The following is a 25,577-nucleotide window of genomic DNA, read 5'->3' as shown; positions in this document are numbered from 1 at the left end:
CTGAGTACACTGCACAAGCATCAAACTGCCATAGTTAACATGCTCCGTGTGAGCCTGTCATAACTCTACTTGTAACATGGCAGGAATAATAGTAGATGCCAAATAGACCGATTAATCAATTAAATGAGCATCCAACTCAAAGTCAATGACATAATGTGCCAGTCAAAGTCAAGGATTCCCTATCCCTAACCATGCATTTGTCATCATCAAATGTGACTTGCATTTCACACTTTGCTAAAGAAGAAATGGACAACAAATTCTTCTTTATCCCTGGCACATATAATGCATCCTACCAAACGAAGAGTAGAGCCATCAATGGCTTTCAAGTCAATCTCTCCAACACCTCTAACCAGATAAGATACATTGTTGGCACATTGCACAAATTTGCCAATAGAAGCTGCAATAACTAAAGTAAATAAATCCCTGTGAATATAATGTGCTTAGAAGCACCACTATCAAAGAACCAAGTGCTAGTATCCTCTGTAGAGCTAAATGCTCTATCTGCCCAAGAAGAATCATAACTACAAGTGTAAAAACAATAGTCACGGTCAACAGCAAACAACACAGACTCTGCAGCAATAGCAATAAAAGGTGCATCAAAAACAGACACCTCAAACTCCTCCTTCTCATTGGCAATGCATTTCTTACATTCTGTGATGTAATGACATGGCTTTTTACAATAATGGCACTTGCCCTTCTTGGCTTGCATGCCCCCCTACTTTTTGTTACTCTGTGTGTCTGAACTTCTAGAATTCCATATTTTTGTTTAGTATCAAAGTCCAACTGTTGTAGATTAAAAATGTGAATGAAACATGCAACGAAACAAAGGGGAATTTTTAGCTCCCGATAATTTAATATACTTACTAGCATTAACTAATATAGAATTTGCTATTGTGAGTATGTATACCTCAACACTCTTTACATAAACTCTCGAATGCTTGAAGCATTACTATCTGGAATTGTGTTAGGATTAATCCCAATAACTTTGGTTGGACCATTTGTAACGGCATATTAACAATATGAAGGGGGTGATCAACTGTATATCCCGTAACAAAGACAAATGAATTTACTTTATACATTTAGGATCTCCCACAATGAGGATACATTGGATTAGAGTCAATAAGTCGATTTAATAAACTTGAAAGTTTTGTTTCATAGATAATGAGTTAAGATTCTCTTGAAACCTCATCAATTAATTGTTGATGTCCTGCCTTTTGTTCACACACCATAGTATTAGAATTTTATTAAACTAGTCCAGAAAATGATCAGGTTCCGTGCTTTGCTAGAAATTGATCAAGTAAGATGCCTCCATTACTAGTACTATGGACAAAAAGATCTCTATTGATTCATTGTTGATCACTAAGGATGATAGCATTTAATCTTCTGGATCTCAAGTACTTACATGACTACTGGGGTCTCAAGAATCGCTTCTCATTAGGAACAACATCCTGAAATTTTTCCAAGTATTGGAACTTCTGAATTGTTTAAGCACTAGTTGAGAAATTTTACTTGATTCTGATCCATGTATATGCTTGGGTTTGAAACACTTCAGATATGCAGCATTACTGCCTTATAGTAGTTCTACTATAGGGACATATAACACAAATTTGTGTAGCAGATAGCTTTGGAAAACCTTTCACTCTTAACCATCAAATATAGAACTTCCAACTATCCCAGTGCCTGCTTTTCTTATTATTAAGTCTCAACTGAAATGCTTGGCCATGATAAATGCAGCTATCTGCAGAAGTAACAAAGGTGCACATGATTTGCATGGGACAAAAACTAACCATGCCAAAGTAGCTGGCGGTTGCCAAGCTTTTCCTTTTGAGAGGCATATGCATCATATTCTCCTTCTCTATTAACAGCAAATACATCCTCGAGCTCAAGAGCCCAATCCTGCAGAAAACAACAGAAGTCATTCTCTGACCACTAAGCTAAGAACAACCATTGATCAGCTAGGATTTTTATTCTCAAATGACCTTGTGAGTTGGAGCATGTGTTTTCTCAAGATACTTTTTAACAAGACGGAAGTCGTCACTGTCATGTGGCACTGGTAAAATGTTGCAGTGAAGCTTTTTGTAATTGACATCCAATGGGTCATCATCAACATCATCCCCACTCAATCCAATAAGTTTTGAGGCAATTTCAATGTCTCTTAATGCTTCTAGCATTTCAATCTGATCCAAGAAAAGAAGAGACTTATGAGAAACATGTGTTATTTTGCATACCAGCAAAAAGAACTTGCAGCAGTAAGACCTTAGACTTCAGAGCCTCCTCAGTGGATATAATGCGAGGATGAACATGGGGAACCAGTGTAAAAAAACGATTGCTAGCATCCATGAGAAGGCTCTCCCTTATTTGCGAGTTGTTGGAGTTAAGAACATTCTGTATCTCAGTCAGAACCTGGAAACCTGTGTAAGCATCCAGAAACTCATACAAAGCACATGCAATGTCATGTAACTCATATACCTTCTCAGAGGCTTTTCTCAAATTGGGAGGTGCAAAACTCCCTTACTCTAAAAGAAACGTGCAATTGTAATGAGTCAACATGGATTCGTTATAAGTATCGAGCAAAACTAAGCCCTTTTTGCTCTTTTCGGACCCAATTTCTTGATTTGACCAAAATATTAAGGTATAATTTTGATGAATAAACAAGCAACAAACAAGAATTGACCATATATTCAAAAGAGTTGCTTTTTCTTCTTTACTCTGAATTGAAAAAAAAAAATTTGAAATTGATCAAGCATTCAGTTTCTATCCACCTCCATGACGTTTACATGTCTTAAGGACTGTTGCTTTACTTCAGAATTTATTCAAAAAATCAGTACATGCAATTAATGGAGGGACCTTGATCAATGTTTCGTTTGCTTAATTTTCCAAGTGGCATCTCAGACATGTTAATCTCGAACTCCATCATTGCAGCCCTGCAAGACAGATGCTCAAAAAGTAGCTACATTATTGGCCAATCAACAGTTAACAATCAAGCTTTCACAACCACAATATTTTCTGCAAAGTAATGTATGTACCCCCTTTGTCCCTACTCACCTATATGTCTCAATATCAAAAAGCATTTTCATCAGGTCTACAACCCGAGGATGAAGCTTGCTTCTGGTTCCCAGTGGTTTTAAATCCTTATTGGCATTGGAATTATCGACTCCATAATCCTGTTCAAAAAGAGAGAGAATCAGAAAGTTGCAAGCCACAAAGAGAATGCTGGGTCTAGAAAAATGACAAGGTCATGCACTTCTGCTACCTGATGAAGTTCAATCTAGAGGTGTTGCACAAACATTCTAAAAGCAAACTCACCCAAAAAACTCCAAGCCAAAAACCAAAAAAAAAAAAAAGATGAAAGATGAAAAAACCCACCTCCACCACCCTCACCTGTTCATCACACTGTCGTGGTGCTCTTCCCACCCCATTGTGGCCCCCATCATTTTCTTGGCTTCCCTAGAGCCACTACATATATGTGAAGTCTCCTCTAGAAAGTGATATTTGGGATGCTTAGGAAGCTATGGTGCTGTCTCTCATATGTGTCCACAAGAGACTGTAAAGGTCAAGATGGCATTTAACCATGTCATCTCAACTTGAGAACAAACATTAAGATTAAAAATAACTGACAGTGCTGATGCATACAATCCTAACAGCTGCAAGTATAGGCTACCAGCATGCCCCCTCAATGATCCGTCTGCTGGGGTGTACTCAGTCTCTGATGGCAAGCAATGATGGCTCGAATCTACCGAAGATAAGGATGTTGTGCACACTGAGGGGGTGGTGGGCACTGTGCTCTACAGAGTGTGGCTGTCTGGTCTGTTGTGACCCCTGGGACTCGTGGATGGAATGACAATGCTGCTATAGTGGTAATGTCTAGTGAGCTAGCCCTGGAACTAACGCTGAAGAAATCTGTAAGAACCAATTGGTTCACTGGATCTGCCTGCCTTTATCCTGCTCCTCAAAAGTTTGTGTGTCCAAAGCTCCAATAAGAGAGAGAAAGGGAGAGAATGAAATGATATATTAATGTCTGCAAAGGCCAAAATGACCTAAGACCATGATACAACCATCTGTGTGATGATACAACTGTCTGAAAAACGAACGGTAAATGTAAATGGATAGTAGAAGAAGGCTGTCAGTTATAAGTTAATGATAAGTTGATACAGTCCAGAGTAATAAAACCGGATGTGCAAAATCCAAAACTGCCATGGAGATATATAGGGCCTAGCTCTAACCCATGCAATGATCTATATCCACATATGCATGCGCCGCTGACATCTATGTCAGGGTCTAGGACATCTGGATCAGCCAAGCCAGATGGCTCAATCAATCAATGTCCATCATGTAGATGCAAACTATGGCAGTGTCAAGGTTCCCTGAATGATCCTCCCATGTCGGGACTGAGACTGGGACTACTCTGAGGTCTTATCGATCTCCCTCGTGAATAAATCTGTCAACTGCCTCTATATACATCCTTGGTGTCCCAGGGTTGTACACCTAAGGAGCATCTCCCTAGGCTGTCGTATCTCAAGGACAAAGAGGTCAAGGCATTGTTGATCAGTGTAATCCATGACTCTGAATAGTGGCCCCAAACCATCAATGAAAGAGGTCTCAAATAGTATCATGGGGAGCAACAAATGCAATGCTCCTCTGTCTCTGGCTCTAGTTTACATATCTTATATATGCGCTCCTCTAGTGGTATGGATCTATATCACCAATCTCAAACTCTAACTAATGTGAGGAGGTGTGCAGCTGGTCAATAACACATCTAATCACATGTGAAAAGTGGTTGTTCGTCTATCTCAAGCAAAAATAAAGCCATCTTCTATAGTATGGATAAGATGCTCTCAATAGAAAGCCATCTTCATCCCCAACTCTTGCACTAGTGCCAACCATGTCCTCCTAGTGTCCGACTAAGTGAGGTTCACCCTGATGACCCTACCAATCTCTCAGTGGCTCAAAGTAAGAGATGGTGCATCAAGGGAGTACAAAAAGGGGGGTAGTCTATCTATGCTAAGCCATGTAACTCAAATCAAACTAACACTCTATGCATACCAACATGAGGCATGTTACATCCTTGGACATCTGGATGATCACAAGTAGTGTTGGTCACAGTGGTCATGAAGTGACTTAGTGTGAGCACACTAAGGGCACTTTGGGGTTAGGAAAGTCAAGTCCTATTTCTAGGGTTCAAGGCCCTACTGTGCACATTCATTATGTGATCACCAATCTTGGACCATTGGTCTGTTGGCCATCACATCCATATACAAAGATGGTATGGGCTAGTGGTATGGGTTGCTAACACTTGGGATGTGGTCGTAAACTAGAGTGTCGCTAGCTCCCATGCTTCAGGTGGGCCCATTTGGCTCTATGGTTGGGCAATGAGTCTGATGTCCAATCCCTTTTATTTGTGACTATGGCTTGTGTCATGTCTCGTATGCAAGTTGGATCCTCAGGGAGACATGTCATTAGTATCAGAGCGTCAACCTATAATTGGACGCAAGATCCGATGATGTGCACAAACCCACTTTTTCTCACAAAACCATGATTGTTTGCGCCTGATAGATACACATTTATCTCATTAAGGGTGGTATGGGACACTGCTAGTGGGAGAGGCGTGCACAAGGGGCACATGTTGCAAGTGATGGGTACAATGACAAGGTATGTTTCTTGTCCAGTAATTGTGCTCCGGTTTTGTGTTGGAGGCCAGCCGCGCAACACTTGTGCACAAGAATTTTTAGTGCTTCTAATGATCAAAGTCCGGGGAGCTAAATAGGCATTAGATTTTTTAATGTTGCCATTAATTTTAATGTTACCATTAATTTTAATGTTAGTGTGACACTAGATATTATTTTGCTTTTAACATATAATGTTTACATTACTGCTACTATTATTTTCAATGTTAACACTATTTTTATAATAAAATTTACTAAGAATATTGCCCTGAGGTTATAGAGAGAGATTGACTCTGAATGAGAATCATGGACAAAGAAAGACTGACATAGTCTGAACCAAGAATCGTGATGATCACGACCAAGAGAGAAAAACTTTCAGCCTGTTATTGCTGGGAGGAACAGAGAGAGAAGTGAGATGTCTTTGGGCTAGCATTGAGCCGCCACAGAGAGAGAGAGAGAGAGAGAGACCGGCGGGAGGTCCCATGACACCAGTAGTGGCTGCATGCAGTCCCATTACCTTAGTCATCTGCCTAGCGGCAGACAATCTCGTGGCAATTGGAAGCTTGCATAGACTAGGCACAACCTGGTGGACAGCTAGCAACCCTTTCGAAACTAACTACATCAGTTTGTGGGTCCCAACTACTCTCGAAGAGGTTGGGGAGGTGAGCTGTTACAAAGGTGGAGGCTAGGCCCGACTTAAGGGTCTACACGGCCAAAGCCTAACCAATTTTCTTTGTTTCTTTTTTACAGATATGATAAGACAAGGGAAGAAGGAGGATTTGAATGCTTCTTTCTATGCTCCTTTTCTCCTCCATCTTTAACCTTTAAATTTTAACCAAGTTACCCCCTACTTTTCCCCAACCCAACTAAAACACACACGCACGCACATGACCACCACCACCATGACAATGACGATGACTAGGTAGATCTGTATTAAATGCACTACATTTGCAGTCTTGTTCTTCATAGTGCCATGTCTCCCTCTCAATTCTGATCAACACATATTCTCACACACTCTCTCCATCTTCTTGTTTTCTCTCAGTTTATACATTGCTGCTCACCATCATGGCTTTCCATAGTGTAACTCCTTTCAATGCACCTATTCCTACCCAACCTCAATACATGGAGGATGCTTATCCAACTTCTCCCAAACCCGAACACACGCATGGGCAATCATCCTAAAGCATCTTCTTCCTTCAAATCCAATGGAGATTCGTCACATTAGTGGCGATTCTTCCAAGCTCAAGTCACAGATATGCAACAATAGTTGGCCAAGTTGTGTACTCTCTATTTTCCATTTTTACCCATAACCATGAAGATGTTGTCTCTTTAGTTCCAACTTGATCCTTGTAAAGGAAAGAAAAAGGAATGTGATGAGACGGACATCGATTCATGGCTAGCTAAATGGTAGGGTTGTCTCCGTACATAGTACATACTAATCCGTATGGTACGATCGGTACAGTACGATACGGTACGTATCTGTATGCTTTAGTACGAAAAAATGGTACTTTTTGGCCACTCTCCTTTAACTCTACAACCTTCTTTTTTTCTTTTTCCTTTCTTTTTTTTTTCTCTTTCTTATTTCTCCCCCAAGCCTCTCTCTCTCTCTCTCAAGCTTCTCACCCCCTCTCTCTCTCTCTCTCTCTCTCTCTCTCTCTCTCTCTCTCAACCATAGTTGCACTAGTACCACGTACAAAAGGTTTGATACTATACCATACTTTAGGTATCGTACCTTAAGTATTAGTACCATAAGATACCAACTTAACGGATTCATCTTTCCCATTCGAACTTCACTTTGGGACGAGCTAAATGCTCCTTATATTAATATGATTCTTCCATGAGATTAGGTTATTTGAGATTCAAACAATTTCTCTCAACCTTCTCTTTCTCGAGCCCACATATTAATATGATTCTTCCATGAGATTAGGTTATTTGAGATTCAAACAATTTCTCTCGACCTTCTCTCTCTCAAGCCCACACTTCTCTTATTTGTATGATCATGCATGTATGATGTATCCACTCCCAGCTATGTAGTTATAAGTTGTAGGTAGCAGTAGCGCATGTTGCGCATGCAACATTAGGTTTTGGCATGTTACCCTCAAGTTCTCATCTTATATACTCTAATAGCATTGCTATTTAGACTTGAAATATCTATTCTATTATCTTTAGTCCAAAATAATCATGTTTTTTTTTCGCACTAATATCGTACCGTACCTTATAAAATCTTAAGGTACCATATACCCATACTCAATCTTGGGAGAGGGCTCCTATGCTGACCAAGTGGCACAAGGAAGCCTGAATCTCAACCTCAAGAGATGGCTCTAATGCTAGTCAAGAATCATCGAGATAGCATGCTTCAAGGCACCATACAAATGGATATAATGGATGAAAAATAAAGACCTAACACTTCCCAACTCGAAGAGTAGGGAAAGACTCAAGCACCAAGGTAGTCAGGATGTATCCATACTTGATCTCGGAAGATGGCTCCAATACTGTCATAGGCATACGTGAAGGTCAACCTCAAGAGATGGCTCCTATGCTTGTCAAGAGTGCAAAGTCATGGCCACCGAGGTGGCAATCCACTTGACACTAAAAAATAAACAAACTAGGAGTGTAGTAGATGATGGTTAAATGATAAAAACATCTAAACTAAAAGGAAAGAAAGATGCATGCCAAGAGAAAAAGGATGCCTAGGACCCAATCATAGGAGAGAAGATACTATCTCTATCTCCATGCTGATAGAGACAATATTCACCAAGGCAAGTACTAAAAACCTTAACCTTTATCCCAAGTAGGACCGGTGATATACCTACAATATTAGTTCTAACTAAAACACAAAACCCATCATGAAAGGATCAAGAAAGAAACATTGAGATGCATTGGATATTGAGTCAAATAAAAAAGAAAGTTAAGTGAGTGTTAGATACAATGGAAGTAAATGAAAGAAGGAAGTGTGCAACGAATGACTTCAAAAACTGCAAATAAGCCTAAAGAAAACTAGTCTTAGGTTCCTAAGAATAACCTAGGATGCCTAAGAAACAAGCCTAGGAGAGATAATGACTAGACCAGTCAGAGATGCTAGGAGGCACTAATTGAGGGGGAGATTTAGGATCCCACTGCACCACTCGCTAGCCACTAATAAATAGGGATAATAGGGGCTGGAGAAACTGCACTACCTACCTCGGAAAGACCCCCTCTCAATCCTCTTGGAGTGGCACTACCACTGCCAAAAGGGGTTGAGGTTGGTTTGGGAATTGATATTGAAATCAGCTTTGGTATCAATAGAATACCCGTAGCTGTGAATGGTGTGATTTTCAATGTGGGTTTGAAACTAGTCTATGACTCACATAAAGCGGTAGTTCCTTCAATTAATACCTAGTCTTTTATCACACACACACAAACAGAGACCTCACTCAATACCAAATTGGCCCCGAAAACCAGTGCCCCTCTCGATATTTCTTTATCAATTAAAAGATGGAAAGTTACAAAAATGAAATGTTCCAAAATACATAACCTGTGAACAGTTGGTTTTCATCTTATCTGAGTAAATCCCAGCTGCATAAAGACAGTATAGCATGACTACAACAACATCCCTTTTCGGAAAGCATTCTCTGTGACCATAACACAATGATTCATGTGCAGAATTGCAGTCTGTAGAACTTTGTATTCACTGTTCTTACTGTCCAGCATATCCAGAAAAACATCCCTTTTTGGAAAGCATTTTCTGCGACCATAACTCAATGATTCATGTGCAAAATTGCAGTCTGCAGCACTAAATCAGAGCTGAAATACCCTGTTCCTGTGTGGCATGGTCATCACTTTCTTTAGTTCCTGCATTGGAGAAGCCAACAACTGCTCCTGAACTTAGACAGTGAGGCTCTTACCTCAGCAGAAGTGCAAATGAAATCAGCCCATCATGCAAAGCATTTCCTCTGAGAATAGAGAGAAAGTTGACCAAAGGGAGCAAGCTCTACCCCCGTACATGAGTCAAAGACGAAGAAGTACTCTCCATAGCTAATGAACTTGCAACAATCTGCCCTCAGCTCCTCAAAACTTCATTCTCATATCTGCCCCTCATGCCTATTACATCTTTTTTTAATGCTCTCTCTCTCTCGTTTGGGAATTTTTGCCACATGGCATACATGTAACAATTTTCCCGTTTAAACATTCCGGTCGAAAATTCTCCATAATCAATGCAAAATTTGACCTCAGCACAAACCAGAGAATTAATCCTCATGCAAAAATGAAGATAATGACGCGAAGAGATTCTGGGGTCCAAAAATAGTAACTCCCTAAATTTTAGGGAGAGTAACCCTACATTCCTCAAGTTGTTCTCAATAACTTTTATCATTGCAACCACATCCAAAAGTGTAATGTGGCTCAGTTATGGTGACTTTTATTCCGTGAGCATTCTCACATGTGCATCTTCTGTCTTGGCCAGGTTCATTGTCTTGTACCATCTCCAGTGGCTAAGCACATAGTCCCAAACCACTGGCATTCTATTCTTTAGTGCCCAATCAATATGGAACCGGTCCTAAGGCTCAGACAAACCATTAGTGCAATTTGTCCCAATGGTTGCATCTCCTAGCCATGCAAAGATCTCGGCTTAATCCAAGAGAACTCTAGGGATTTAGGGTTTGAGTTTTGAACTTTTGCCCTCTATGTCTGTGTCTGTCTCTGTCTCTTTGTGTTTCTAACCTGGTCGTACACTTTGTGTGTCCTCAGTGCAAACCCTAGTTGTTTTCTTCACAGGGACTAGGTCTAAATGGCTAGCTAATTCCTATCCACTCCTCGAGTCCTTTAAAGGAGAAGGTAACTCATTAGCACAAGAAAAGGATTCATGTGTTTTAGCAACCAAGGGGGTGGTATAGTGCACTAGAGGGGTATTCCCCACAAAACAAGACCAGAGGGTGGAGGGTGATGCAATGTAGATATGGAGGAGGCACAAAGTGCATGGGTGCAAAGTGGTATACCTCTACGAACAAAGTGGCATTCTCGACAACAAAGCACTAGGTGCAAAGTGGTACACCATTGAGTGTCTACTTTGATGACCTAAAACCTAAATGTACATCAAAGACAACATAAGCTAAGACAAGATAACCTATAGTAGGTCTAAAATTGGGATATAGATTGAATGGAGAAAAATCTAACTATGAAGCAATAGTAGGAGGGAGGGCAAGAAATGTGAAGGTGAATGGGAAGCACCGAACTCATACTAAAATGAAATAGAGGAGAACATCTTTGATTATAGAGTCTTGATAAGTGGCACCTACACGAGGGGATGAGCATATACAATGGTTCTCCCTTGTGTGCACACTGACGGGATGAGCACCTTGAATGGTTCTCTGTTAGCATGCGACACATTCCTAAGAGCAAATTACTTTTCGTCTTAGGTAGAAGATTGATGGGGATGCCTATCCTTTACAGGTGTGAAACTTGCAAGTGTGAATGGGGGTAAAGCCGTACGTGGGTGATGCCACAATATTCATATCTCAAATACTAACATATACATGATTTGATTATTTAATGGAATTCCAATTATTATTTGATTTATTATGGCTAGCTACATTTATTTAGTTAATTATTTTTCTGACATGATTTTCTAAAATTTTGATTGTTGCTGTGTAAAGCAAGATTAACTCGATATATGTGATAAGCGCAATTTATTCCATAGACTTCTTCATTGAATTATTTGAATAGATGCACCGCCGTTAACTAAGGCGTGTACACATCCTCTTTGTAAATATTTATTGATATTTGAGATTCTAGGATATATATATAAAGATATTTTAGAAATATTTTATGGCTCTCTACAGTTATGAGTTGTGCAACTGATTGCAACCATTTATTCAGTGAACTCAAACTCTTTTATGAAAAGAGTAGTTGTGAAGGGCCTATCTTTGGGCAAAGCAAGATTCATTTTAATATTATAAATACAGCATGGAGAAGATGCCCACTCCATATATGCAAGAGAAATTGTACCCAATAGTATATCGCTTAATTTATCTTTTCTCTTCTTTAAGTCTACTTTGAGTTTTATGAGTCGTGCTTTCATTTTTATAAGTAAAAGAGAGTGAGGGAGAGCTTCTTCTACTCGTTACGCACAAGCCTTTCATCCGATCTACGCAACAATGGTATCAGAGCCCAACCTACATCTGGGGCTTCCAATCGCCTATCCTCTTGTGTGAAGGTGAGCTCTTCGGAGCAAACAGGTTCTACAGTTCATCTCAGCCCAAACCGACTTCACGGCTAGATTCCCAAGGCTTCAAAACCCCAAACCCCCCTATCCCTGCCCGAAAATTTCTCAATGCAGTCCAACATTAAAAAATCATGCCCCCTTACCATGGCACCATTATTCTTGAGTTTTAAGGCCAAAGAAGGCTAAACATAGCTTAATTAAGCTTTATATTTAAGCTTAGTTAAATCTTTAAGAAGCTTAAAGCTTCTTTATAAATTTCTTTTTTTTTTGTTGGAGGGGGAAGGGGGCAAGGGAAAAAGCAGAGAGCCGCTTTTTTATCACTGTCGAGCAGGTTGACGGCATCCTTTTGCCATAAAAAGTCAATTTTTTTTTAATTCTCTTTTACTACATTAACTCCATCCTCTCCTATAGCAAGTCACCTACAAACTTCACTGATCTACCTAAATCACAATTGGCTTACAATCCTCAAGAGGAGATTCCTGCACAGTCACTCCAGGAATGCAAAACTTTATTAAAATAACATTAAAATTTTCAATCTTTCTTGCCCATTCCGTCTCCTCATTTTGTCAGGAAGCCACTTTTTATTTTGGTGCTTACACATCACATTTTTATTGTCACAAGCAAAGTATCTCTTTAAGTACGAGGCGTCTTTATTATTCGGATCTTTTTACCAAGCCACAAGCAATCACCATGTCTCATGAAGGACCGTCCAATACTATAAATTTTGACTCTAAATCGTCGCTTCCTAAACCCCAAATATGGAGCAACGCATGGATTTATTGGCCATGCAATTGAAAGAAGAGCGCCAACATTGAGTCCAATTGGAGCAAGAGATGTGATCTCTAAAGTATTCTACATCCCAAATTCCCTCAGTCGACGACGCTATGGTCCGCACCATCAATGCCATCCTTGAAGCACAATCCACCCGCAAAGAGATAAAGATAGCAAGCGACCTTTAAATTTAATATTTACAATGGTATTAAAGATAGTCGTAAGGTTCTCTCCTAGCCAAGTCAATTTGACTCATATTTTGATAATGAAAGTTATCTTGAAAATGATAAAATCCAATGTGCTTTACATCATTTTATCGACAAAGCTTCTTTATGGTAAAATGTTACACGCAAGAGAACTACTCGTCTTCTTACATGGGAGTCATTCCCGGGAGCGACAAACCAATCCTTAATACACCGAAAGATTCTACAACACTTTGCTATAACTTCAAATGGTCGACGAGCTTGTAGCCGAATCGACTTTTAAAAAGAAGTATATATCCAACCTTCTTCCGTTTTTACTAGCCAAAGTCAATATGTTTAAACCCAACACATTGAACAAGGCTATCTCTTTGGCGTATGACGCTGAAAAGAAACAAACTAAAGATCCGTGACAACTTCCAACTTCCAATGGGTAACACGTCTTGTTTAATTCTTTTCATAATTCTATCTTTCCATTTGGAAAAAATCATTCTAATCGTAGATCCTGGATGAGAAATTTTTATAATAATGTAAACCACCCTACTTCAAATTCTAATCCCAAGATTTCTACTCTACCTTCTAATCTGCCTAAGTCATCTGGACCTAAAAATGTTAATCGAAGTATCTCAAATACCAATTTCAAGAATGTAATTTGTTATAAATGCAATCGCTCCGATCACATTGCGAGTCATTGTTCTATGAGCAACACTCGTAATTTGAAAAGGCTACTACACATTTAAATTATCTTAGAGCTAATGAAGCAACTGAAGACCTTGAAGTGATACTTGATTTTAATGAAACCACACTCATGGGAGAAAATTCTAATGACACTGACAAACTTACTGGTGAAATTTCTATCCATGCTTTATTGAAAATGAGATGTAAAATCCATAATAATGAAATGATTATCTTGCATGATTACAATAGCACACATGACTTTGTATCAGAAAAGGTAGTCAAAAAACTGCAACTAAAAATTGTTTCATCCACTTATAAAATTAAGGCTACATTTTTAGGGCAACGATATAATGAAACTAAAGAAGTACATAGATTAGAAATTTGCATTGGACCCTATAGCAAAAAATGAAATTTTTTAGTACCACCGTTATAATTTGCCAATGTAATTTTAGGTATACCTTGGTAACATCAATTTAATCCTAACATTGATTATGACATGCATTCGATGCATATTCAACATGAAAGTAAAATTCTTTTTCTTGAAGAACTAATAGACACTGAGCTATACCCATTAATTAGTCACACTCAGGCAAAGCATACCATTCGAAAACAATCTAAAGCTTTTCTCATATTAATTAATGTAGTCGAAGCTGCCAAGTCTAAGTTAACCATAAGACAACATATAGATGACCTGTTAGACAAATTACAATGTGCTACTATGTTTAGTAAGATTGACTTTAAGTTCGGCTATCATCAAGTCCGCCGCATGGCTACACCTCACATTTATAAAACAGCCTTTAGGACTCGATTTGGCCACTTTGAATTTTCACTAATGCCCTTCTGTTGAGCTAAAAATGCATTAGCTTTACTTAAACAGCCCCAAAACGTGATTAATTAATGAAGAAACCTTATTTATTTAAAAGAAACGTGATCCTAGAGAGTTTCTGTGTCCCATAAGCACAAACCCACTTGGTAGGGCCCAAACTTTCTATAAATACATATGCTACCCTCCATTCAGCCCTTAATCTCGTTTTTGTAAATTTCAGGTGTTTCAGCTTACTATCCACACCCCGTTCGCGGAGGACATCTCAGCCAAAGCTGTCCATTGCTATCTCCATCAATTGGTGCTTGATTTCCAATCCTCTTCACGTAGTTTGGAGCTAATTCCAGCCAAGCAACTGTTGTTCCTATATAGACTTGCTGCCATACAACCTGCCATGTCATCACAGTCTTGCCTGTGTTTTTAGTCTTTCTCTCTCCTGCAGGCTGTCCTTCCTGCGTTTTTAGTCTTTCTCTCACCTGCTGCTTGCGTTTTTAGTCTTTCTCTCTCCTACAGACTGTCCTACCTGCATTTTTAGTCTTTCTCTCGTACTCCCTGTGTTTCTAGTCTCTCTCCTTGCTGCTGTCTGCATCAGATCCAGCTTCTCACTTGCATTTGCTAGTGTTCGACATTCGGAGGGTACCTTGCTGCGATTCGAAATCTATTCAGAGTACAACACACTCTCCAGCTCATTACCCTTGTACCCTGATCCTTGAGATCGAATGTTTTTAAATTTTCAGCATTGTTTTATTATCTTTTTTGATAATATACTTGTTTTTAGTAAACTAAAAGAGAACATGAACATCACTTATCTTTAGTCTTTAGTTTACTAAAACAAAATCATCTTTTTGCTAACCTAGAAAAGAGTATTTTTTTTCAAACAAAAATTGAGTATTTAAATCATATTGTGTCTGCTAAAGGAATACAAGTTGACCCACGCAAAATCGAGACTATTAATAAATGGCCTACACCTAAAAATATACATGAAGTCCGCTCATTTTTAGAACTAGCCAGTTTTTATCGTAAATTTGTTAAAAACTTTTCATTGCTTGCTTTGCCATTAACTTTGTTATTAAAGAAAGGTTTTGTATTTCGTTGGAACGACAACCAACAATGATCCTTTGATTTACTAAACCATGCATTAACTCATATACATGTTTTACAACTCCCTGATTCCAGTAGACCATTCTTACTAGTCGTGACTGACGCTAGTGATTTTGGCATTGGTGCCGTATTGATGCAACATAACCATCCAATTGCATATTTTAGCTATAAATTGAAACCCTCTGAACTTAAGAATAGTATATATAACAATAAACTTTTAGTTATAATATATGCATTACGCATATGGAAACATTATTTAATAGACTCAAAATTTATGATTAAGACAAATCAACAAAGTATCAAACACCTTCTTTCTCAACCACAATTTTTTATAGGCATATTTAATGGGCATCTTTCATTCAGTCTTTCCATCATTTAATCTAGTATCAAGCCAATTAAAAAAATGTTTTAGCTGATGCATTTAGTCATAGACTGTCTATAAATAATATTTATATGATTTCTACATCTTCATTAGATGCTATGAAAAATACGTATTTGCATAACTCTAATTTTCATTATGCTTGATTGCATTTGTCTCAAAATTAATGGATTCCTGTCAATAATTTTTCTGTCTCTAACAGATTCCTCTTTTATGAGAAACATTTGCGTGTTACTCACCCTTTTCGTCATTTTGTTCTCCACGAAGTTCACGATCTATCTTATATGGATTATCATGACATCGTTTCCACTCTGTGTAATTTGCAATAAGACTTTTATTGGCCTCACATGAATTAAGGTATTTTTGCCTTTATTTTTTAATGTCTTATTTGCCAAAGAATTAAAAGACATCATGGTAAGCAATATAGTTTATTAATGCCTTTATCTATTCCTAACTCACCTTGTTAATAAATCTCAATGGATTTCATCACTAGTTTACCAGTGACTTCTTCGCAAAATAATATGCTTTGGACTATTACAAATCGATTTAGTAAGCAAGCATATTTTATTGCATACACAAAAACTCCTAACTCACCTTGGGAACAAATCTCAATGGATTTCATCACTAGTTTACCAGTGACTTCTTCGCAAAATAATATGCTTTGGACTATTACAAATCGATTTAGTAAGCAAGCATATTTTATTGCATACACAAAAACTCCTAACTCACCTTGGGAACAAATCTCAATGGATTTCATCACTAGTTTACCAGTGACTTCTTCGCAAAATAATATGCTTTGGACTATTACAAATCGATTTAGTAAGCAAGCATATTTTATTGCATACACAAAAACTCCAACTACTTCACAAGTTGCTAATTTTTTTCTTAAGCATATCTTTGTACATCATGGTCTGTCAAATATTATTGTATCTGATCATAATCCCCGTTTTTGCAACAATTTCTGGATAACTCTATTTTCCAACCTTGGTACTAAAATTGATTTTAGTTCAACCTTTCATCCTGAAACTAATGGAGAAACTGAAGCTACTAATAGCACCATTCTTGATTTAATTTATGCCTATACTATCTCTTCACCCAATACCTAGGATCAACATTTACATCTTTTATAATTTGTCTACAATAATACACCTCACTCTGCTACACACAAAGCACCTTTTGAAGTTATCTATGGTTGAAAAATGCCAATACCTACCTTTCATTTAAGTTAGAAAGTGCCTTCTATTAATGATTGGGTACATACTCATTCCACTATTTTTTAAACAAGTTAAGCAATTGATTGCTAAGGCCCAGCAATCCTATATTAAGCAAGCTAATAGAAAGAGACAAGCTATGCTTTTAAAAAAGGTAACTATATTTAGTTCCGAATTGAGAAACGTAGATTGCATAATGTTGAGAAGAATCCTAATGTTAAACTTGCACCTAGATTTTATGGACCATTTAAAATTATTCATTGTATCAATGATAATGCTTTTAGAATAGAATCGCCTGAACATTAGAAAATTCATAATACATTTTACATTAGTCTTCTCCATCCATTTAAAGGGAGAAGAGAAGAGTGAGATGGAGATGGAATGCTACATGCTGAAAAATGCTCATGCAGCAAGTCCCACTTGGACAGTGTCCCTCATGGAAAAATTGTTCACTTGCCCAAGCGTCCTAGTACAAAGATGATGAAAACATGCAATGCAGAGGACAAATGTCAGACTTTGTGTGGTGCCGAGAACCATAAGGATATGCCCGTACTCGATCTCGAGACTTGGCTCCGTACTGACCAAGTAACCAAGGCAAGAAGAAGAGGAGGAAGAAGATGTAGAGGATCCCTAAGATCCAAGATTTCCACCTGAAATGTAACCTGCAATAAAGAACAATAGACAGAGTGAACTCGAGAACCCAAAACTCAACCTCGAGAGAGAAGCCACTAGCTTCGTGCATCCATGCAAGAAGAATACGAAGGCCTCATCACCAAGTCATGGCTGAACCTCCAAGGCCCCAATCTAGGTAAATCCTCGAGATCCTAGGTATCAATAGGTGAGATGACCGCTGGAAGGAAGCCACCCCATCCAAGGGTAGAGGAAGAAGGTAAAAAGCCTCCGCCAAGGTGTGCGAAGGATTGAGCGGTGGGTGGGGGCCCCCTTTGAAACTAGAAGAATAGGAGCCTCCTCTAAAGTCGCAATAGATGTAGATGCCACCTCGGAGAGCAAAGAAAGATCATCCACCTTTGAATCCCCCTTTGAGATAGATAGGCAATCCAAAAACTCATGGATCACGCACTCCAAAATATCTAAGGATGAAAGGAGTGTTGCCGGTCGTGCCGAAGAAGGTATTTGGGATGGTGAAGAACTCCCAGAGGTGGCCTCTCAAACCTGAGGAGGCGAGGGTGAAGGATGGGGCTCAAACTGAGCAATGAGTAGGCAATAGTCGCTGCTTCTCAATGGAGCGGACTTGGAAGCCGAAGAAAAGGAAGGGTTCGAGCACCCATTTTCTCTTAAAGAAGTAGACTAACAAGGAGACGCTATCAAACAATCACTGTCTCTCGATGGAGCGGACTACAGAACCACGGGCCATGGTAGCCACTGTACCCGAAAATAGGTGGAAGAAGACTGCTGCTGGCATTGCAATGATCTCCAAGAGGTTGTAGCGCCAATCGATCCTCCATGTGCTCGAAAGGACTTAGTGCGCATCAGATGCATCTTATTGCCTTGAGCATAGTATTGTGATAGCCGATGCAAAATGATCTCTGTGGCCTAGAAAGGAGGTGACAAAGGTAGTGTCAGGTGGGAGGCGCATATACTCTAGGGCGGTGGGAAGCAAAGGTCGAAGTGGACAGCCTTCGATGGAATGACCATGTGTGCCACACTAGGAGCACCCAATAGTCTGCTCATTTGTTGGTAAAGAAGCCATGGGTACTATGTGTCTTACTGAGAAGAAGAAGAAAGAGATGACCACGAACAATGAACTGCAATGTCCGCCTCAAGGGCTAGGAGGGCAATGAAAGGGCTGGAAGTGAACTGCCAGTGGGAGGAGGATGCGACCAGCAGTAAGAGGTTGCAACCAATATAAAAACGCAAGTGAGGGAGAGAAAGACTAAAAACACAGGCTGCAAGAGAGAGAAAACAGCAAACGCAAGCTCCAAGAGAGAGAGACTAAAAATGCAGGAAAAACCAGCAACAGCAATCAGTATGCTGAAATCAGCTCCGAACAATGTGTGGTAGGCTGAAAACAAAAACCAGACTCTTATAGACAGCAATGGCCAGTTTGGACTGCAATGTCCTCTGCGTCTGGGGTGTGGGCAGTAAGCTGAAATACCTAAAATCTGTAAAAACGAGATTATTTTCTAAATGGAGAGAGATCAACAACAATCGCTCTACTGTAAAAAACTACAAACTGCAGGTGGAAGACTGGAAACAAGTGCCAAGCTATAGATGACAGCAAGGGATAGCTGAGACTGCGATGTCCTCCCCGAAAGAGGTGTGGGCAGCAAGCTGAAAACACCTGAAACCTACAAAAACAAGATTTTGATGCAGCACAAGAAGAAGACAAGTGGATGTCAAACCCACAACCCGTCTTTGCTGTCATTGGAGTGAAGGATCTTTGCCACTATTTGAGCAAATCCAGCTCTGATACCATGTCAAAACATCACGAACAACGAGACGAGGATTTGCAAGGAGAAACACAGAGTGAACTCGGCAAACATGGAGAAGAGAATAGAAGAGAGAAGAAACTCTGATGAATGTAATGACGAAGATCTGAATCATGGAGTGAATGTGATACAAGGAAACAAGGGTGCCGTAGCACAAGGAAGATGATGAAGACAGCCACAAACCACGAACCAAAATGTCCTCCGGAAGGGGTGTGAGGACAGTGGAGAGGCTGGAGAGAAGAGGTGACGAACTGAATGAATTAGCGGTAAAGAATGAGTGAGAGAGTGGCCTATAAATAGGCACAGTCAGTCTAGGGTGGCACCCCTTTTTGGGGCTACAAACCCTAAACATAAAAACGTAAAAACGCAAAAACACAAGCTGTGGGTGAAGGGTTTCTCAATACATGGGTGAAGTTGTACGTGGATAATGCCACAATAAAGTACTAATGTCTACATAATTTAATTATTTAATTAAATTTCAATGATTATTTGATTTATTATGGCTAGTTGTATTTATTTAGTTAATTATTTTTCTAACATGGTTTTCTAAATTTTTGACAATTGTTGTGTGGAGCAAGATGAATTGGATATATGCAACAAGTGCAATTCATTCCATAGACTTCTTCATTGAATTATTTAAATAAACGCACCACCCTTTACTCTAGGGCATACATACATCCTCTTTGTAAATATTTATTGATATTTGAGATTCTAGGAGATATATAGAAGATATTTTAAAAATATTTTATGGCTCTCAATAGTTATGAGTTATGCAACTGATCGCAAACTCAAACTCTTTTATGAAAAGGATGGTTGTAAAGGGCCTATCTTTGGGCAAAACAAGATTCATTTTAATATTATAAATACGGCATGGAGGAGATGCCCACTCTATGTATGGGGAAGAAATCGTACCCAATAGTATGTCGCTCAATTTTGCTTTACTCTTATTTAAGTCTATTTATAAGTAAAAGAGAATGAGGAAGAGCTTCTTCTACTCATTACGCGTAAGCCTTGCATCCGATCCATGCACCATAGAGTTTTCTTTAAATCCATATCGATACCAAAATGGGTCTTCCAAGTGACTTACAAGTGGTCCTTACATAACTGAAGGAGTAGGGTAGACGTAATTAGACTAGGCTTGATTGTGAAGAGTTTGAACTTTCAGTTGTGTCTTGAGTGGATAGCCTTTCCTCAAATGAGAGGTGATGAGTCTCGTCAATGAAGCACTCCAATTGAGATGCACCTTGTGAAGAAATATGAGATGAAGAAGAGTTGGGCCTCTCTAAACGATCCCTAAAAGAAAGATTAGTAAATGAAGCGGTCTCCTCCAAATCGAGACCATAATACCTCAATAGAGCGTTCGTTGAAGGAGTTGAGAAAGCATTAGAGGATCCAAAGATCAAGTGGTCTGAGCCAACCTGACTCCGCACATGACATATAATGTTATCAAGAACAAGCCAAGAAGGCCACAATATCCTCAAATAACTGTTTAGAAGAGCATCGACTCTCATACCATGTGGAGAAATGCTAGAGTTTGCATAAGAGAATACCGAATGTACCACAACTAAAACGCGGAGAACTCAAACGCAAATGCAAAATGCAAAAATGCAAATGCAAAAACGCAAAACACAAACTGCAAACAAAGAAGAAAGATAACTCTGAAGTGAATGAATGAATGTAGTAAATAAAGGAAAGAGTGTACAAGATACTCAAGGGAGAGCTATCCAACAGCCAGCAGCTCTCGTGGGAGTTGGCTGAGGGAGGTGTTGATTTGTGTCGTCCACCACCAGAGACGAATCCCAAGTGCTGTAACCACCAGTTGGAGCTGAGAGGAGGCTAAAAGTGGAAGTGCAGCAGGCTAGAAACCAAACCACAGCAGTCCCTGGCTTCCTCAATTTATTTATTCCAATATTGTTTCACTTTACTATTTTAAGCACACATTTTTCTCAGGTTTTACATACATTTTCTGTATCATATTAGCTCTCCTGTTTTGACTTAAAATTTTAAATTTGGCATACCCTGAGACATGAAACAAAAGACAAGTCTGCTTGCTTCTCAAATTTGCACCCTCCAGGCTCCACCCTAAATTCCACAATGTAAGGTACAAACTGTAACATGGCATAGGATGCTTGACAATTTTGATAAGTTTGATCACACTATATCGACATGCCAAAGAACTGAACGAAATATGTATAGACAGAAAAAAGAGCCCATAAGGATACTTGACAATTTTGATAGGTTTGATCACACTATATCAACATGCCAAAGAACTGAATGAAATACGTATAGACAGAAAGAAGAGCCCATAAGGAGATGTATATGCAAATTTAAAGACAATGCCCTGGATTGATTCTTAGAGAAACCTCTCCACTTAAAGAAGATATACTGCCTTACTATTTCCAATGGAAAGAATTTGTTTGGAAGCTTCTGAAAGCCCACTTTGCTCTCCCATGACTCCCAAGCATTCCCAGTCTTCTCACGGAAAAGTCTTTTAAACTCAGCTATTGCTGATGACTTAGATAACTTTTCTAGCTTAGAACCACCTATCTTTGAGTTACCAACACGTCCCCATCTTCGAAACAAGTGATGCACATTTTTTTTGTCATGTTCAATGATTTGTAAGATGTAATAGCTGCAACATGAGAAAGAAGAAAGGCATGAAAATACTCATATGGAGTAAATACGAAATAGATTATAAATTCCTTCTTGTGCTTTAACATACATGCATATGTATGTGCATACACATTTTTTGTATGGATCGAATGAAGGCAAACAAATTTAGTAAGATACAATGTCTTAAATGAAAAAGAGAATTTCAACACAGTTTTTTCATGAAATTCACGTGGTCAATTCAACAGGCTATGGTTCCTTTTGCCACTCTTCCATCGTGTTTAAGATTCGATTATGTGCTTTGGCCTACACCCACTTTGTGTGGTTATTAAGAGCTTCATGATACACTGCAAGTATACCTGTTAACACCAGTGGACAGATCCGAAAGATTCAAAGTAGTGTTATAGATTGTCTTGCCATCTTCCAAGATATGCCCTACATCCTGCAGTCCACTTTCTTCATGCACTGCACTCCTACCCTTTACTTTGACTTTCACTTTAGATTCAATTTTGCCAGCCAGTTCAGAAACATACTGACTAAACGATAATAAAGCTCCTCTGTCAAGACAATCTGAAAGAAAGTCTTCTTTTATAATTGGCACTCGCAAACTCCTGCAACAAAGGGGCCTTTTATTATTTAAATTGAAACTTCAACTCTCAAGTTATCTCTACAATATTTGTAAAGACTTACAATGCTTCCTGATATTTGGCTTTGTTCTCTTCAAGGTCATTTTCACTTTCATTGATGATCACGCAATCGGTTTCTAAAGGACCACACAAAATGGCGAATGTTACGACACTTTTACAAATATTCACATGCCTGAAAATTTTGGGCTATAGAGCTTACTGAACACACCTGGTGTGATAACTCCAAGAATCTGGACCCCTGCAGCCTCTATCAACGACTTCCACTTTGCCTTCAAACACAAGAAATCCTACTCAGTGTCTTAGAACAAAGAGCTTGCAGATTGAGTATCTATCACAGAAGAAAACACTAACTTTAGTCTTCCTGTCGAAAAATGCAACCCTCAAACCTTCCAATGAACTACCAGCCTTGACAATATTTTTCTGTGATTTCTCAACCTGCCTATCTGTTTCAACATTCCCCGAAGGCTTGGCCAACAGAAGTCTCTTCTCTTTTTTAGCTTTCTGAGCTTTAAACCACTGCAACAGACATAGAATGCACCTTTCATCAACTTTCTTAGATGTGAAGGTACATACCTCATGAATCCCAAATAAAAGCTATCATTTCAAGCACATGACCTTCACACTGATTTATCCTTGTACCATGCAAAACTAAATTCAGACTTTTGCCCAGTCAGATTAATAAAAGGAAAAACCTTCTCAAGGTAGCTGTTCTCTATATCATCGGGCATCTTCCATTTGCCCTTTATCCGCTCAGGTGAGAGAGTAGTGTATGTGCATTTGCTCCACTCTGATAGATTGCCATTGCATCGGTACTTGCCCCCATGATACTCAAGAGGACCATTACACAATGTACAGCTTTTAAGAGGACCAAATAGCATACCATCTGCACTGCATTTGAACTCAAAATTTGAAAGAAAGTTAGGATTTTCAGGGTAGACTGAAGTTAATTTGTTCAATTCTAAACCAATGACCAGTAGTCTCACCAGCGTTCCCTCAGATCATACTCAGAACCAGTTGAATCTTGGCCATTCTCTTCTAGCATCCTCCGTAACTCATTGGTAGTAACATTGTTCTTTAAGTTATCTTTGATTTCCCAAAGTGCCTTACTCTGCTTCTCAAGTTGTTTTTCAAACTCAGTTTTTTCCTCTATTCGCTTAGCATCTTCATCTTTACGAGCTTTCTTGCTTGAAGTACCCAAATCTTTCTTTTTCAGAGTGGTTGCTGGCTCATCTTCCTCCTTTTTCTTTCGTTTTGTACCCTTCTGTTTAGAAACTTCCTCAGTGGCCGTATTGCTCTTGCCTTTTGAAGAACCTACATAAAGCAGTATACACCAAGTCATGAAGCTAGACTTTATGAGCCAATGGCTGGTGAGTAACTCTGATGCTTAGGGGATTCTGTCACACCTTTTAGCAGAGCTTTTACAGTTGCTTGATCTTCAGCACTCAGTTCTTCCCATCCTGACATTTTTGTGATAGGTTGAGTCCACCAGCCCAGATCAAAGAAGCAGTTAGCATGACGCCATGCTGGCACCTTTCCCCGAAACTTGCCACTATCTGAATTAACCATTGTGGAAATCCGGACCTACAAAAGCCATGCATTCTTCAAACAAAGCTGTCCACAAGTGAAATGAAAATAGAAGCAACTCGACAACTTTAGTATTCTAAAAATAGAAACAATCTCACCCATGTTTTTTTTTTTGGCTAGCAGGAAACTTGTTTTTAGTTGTTTCAGCTTTTTATTTCCTAGCCTTCAAATTCTACTCTTACTGCATGTGTTTGCATGCCTATTTATCTTCATTAAAGCCATCTATAGTGAGAGGATGCATGGAGTCCCACAAAGATTTGTGTAACCATGAAGGTTGTACTATCTCTTGAACATTTGCTAGCAAAACCAGTAGCTACTAAATCATGAGTATAATGTGTAACTTGGGCAATGTAAGCATCTTATTATGTAAAGGCTAGAAGATTTAGCTGTAATGAATGCCTACGCAGCAATTGATGTAGCTACCTATGGGCTGCAAACTGAGCCGTCTTGAAAGTCGAGACAGGAGGAGTATGCCATGCCTAAAAGAATTATAGAAAGAAGTTCAAAAGAAACCAAGAATTTTGTTAATAATCGATAGCCGATCTCTTTAATATCACTTTTTTTAGCCAACTCTTCAACTGCGTGCTCTACTCTCCGGCCCGCCATCATCATCAATCCTCATTCCATCAGAATTCTGATGATCTTCTCGGCCAACTGACTCACAAACACACACATTTATCTTTATATTTATAAATTTATTTTTATTTATATTTATGTTTTTCAAGCTCTTGTTTTCCCATTTTGAACCGAGGTTGAAACTCTGTTTCGTGACTGGAAAATGCCTCTACCCTCCCCATTTATAAAACTCCTAGTAGCAACTATGTGCCTGTGGAAAACCAATCTCTGCAAGCACACTGGATGACCTGGCCAACCATTGAGCAAGTACTGTTCACCAATGGGTATCACTTGCACAAGATAATTTGGACTCCATCCTATAATAGTGGGCCCCTCCCAAATTATCTTGCGATACCCATTGGCTGATGATACCCGCCTAGAGCTTGGTTTCAAAGATATTACAATTTTGAAACAAAGATGCTCTAAGGTAGCAGGTAAACCCCAAGACCAAAGAAGAAATGGAGAATGCAAGATCAGTCATTTCAGACTCCCGGCATAGCACCTCCTGCATATGACTACCTGTAAGGATCACATAATCCACATAAAGGATGACACATACACACTACTCTCCTTCTAACTGATAGTAGAGGTTGGGGTCATGATCCAATCTCCTAAAGCCATGCTGAAGAAAGAAGCAAAAGATCCA

General features: G+C 39.1%; 1 protein-coding gene across 1 annotated transcript in view; it reads right to left on the bottom strand.

The window, feature by feature from the left end:
- Positions 1-25,577, bottom strand: part of PARP1 (poly(ADP-ribose) polymerase 2) — a 98,522-nt gene that overhangs the window by 31,469 nt on the left and 41,476 nt on the right. The window contains exons 4-16 of the mRNA XM_087684645.1: positions 24,136-24,313; positions 23,716-24,043; positions 23,425-23,620; positions 23,084-23,248; positions 22,941-23,001; positions 22,776-22,848; positions 22,445-22,696; positions 21,870-22,107; positions 3,046-3,164; positions 2,848-2,924; positions 2,257-2,411; positions 1,980-2,177; positions 1,788-1,896 (exon numbers count right to left, since the gene is read on the bottom strand). Coding sequence (XP_087540771.1) covers positions 1,788-1,896; positions 1,980-2,177; positions 2,257-2,411; positions 2,848-2,924; positions 3,046-3,164; positions 21,870-22,107; positions 22,445-22,696; positions 22,776-22,848; positions 22,941-23,001; positions 23,084-23,248; positions 23,425-23,620; positions 23,716-24,043; positions 24,136-24,313 — 2,149 coding nt within the window. The remainder of the gene's footprint in view (positions 1-1,787; positions 1,897-1,979; positions 2,178-2,256; positions 2,412-2,847; positions 2,925-3,045; positions 3,165-21,869; positions 22,108-22,444; positions 22,697-22,775; positions 22,849-22,940; positions 23,002-23,083; positions 23,249-23,424; positions 23,621-23,715; positions 24,044-24,135; positions 24,314-25,577) is intronic.

This window comes from Lygodium microphyllum, chromosome 9, assembly GCF_053477565.2.
Source record: "Lygodium microphyllum isolate KBCC chromosome 9, Lygodium_microphyllum_v1.1.10, whole genome shotgun sequence".
Lineage (NCBI taxonomy): Eukaryota > Viridiplantae > Streptophyta > Polypodiopsida > Schizaeales > Lygodiaceae > Lygodium > Lygodium microphyllum.
Note: the sequence above shows the minus strand (reverse complement) of the source record. Positions and strands in the feature narration are given on the sequence as shown.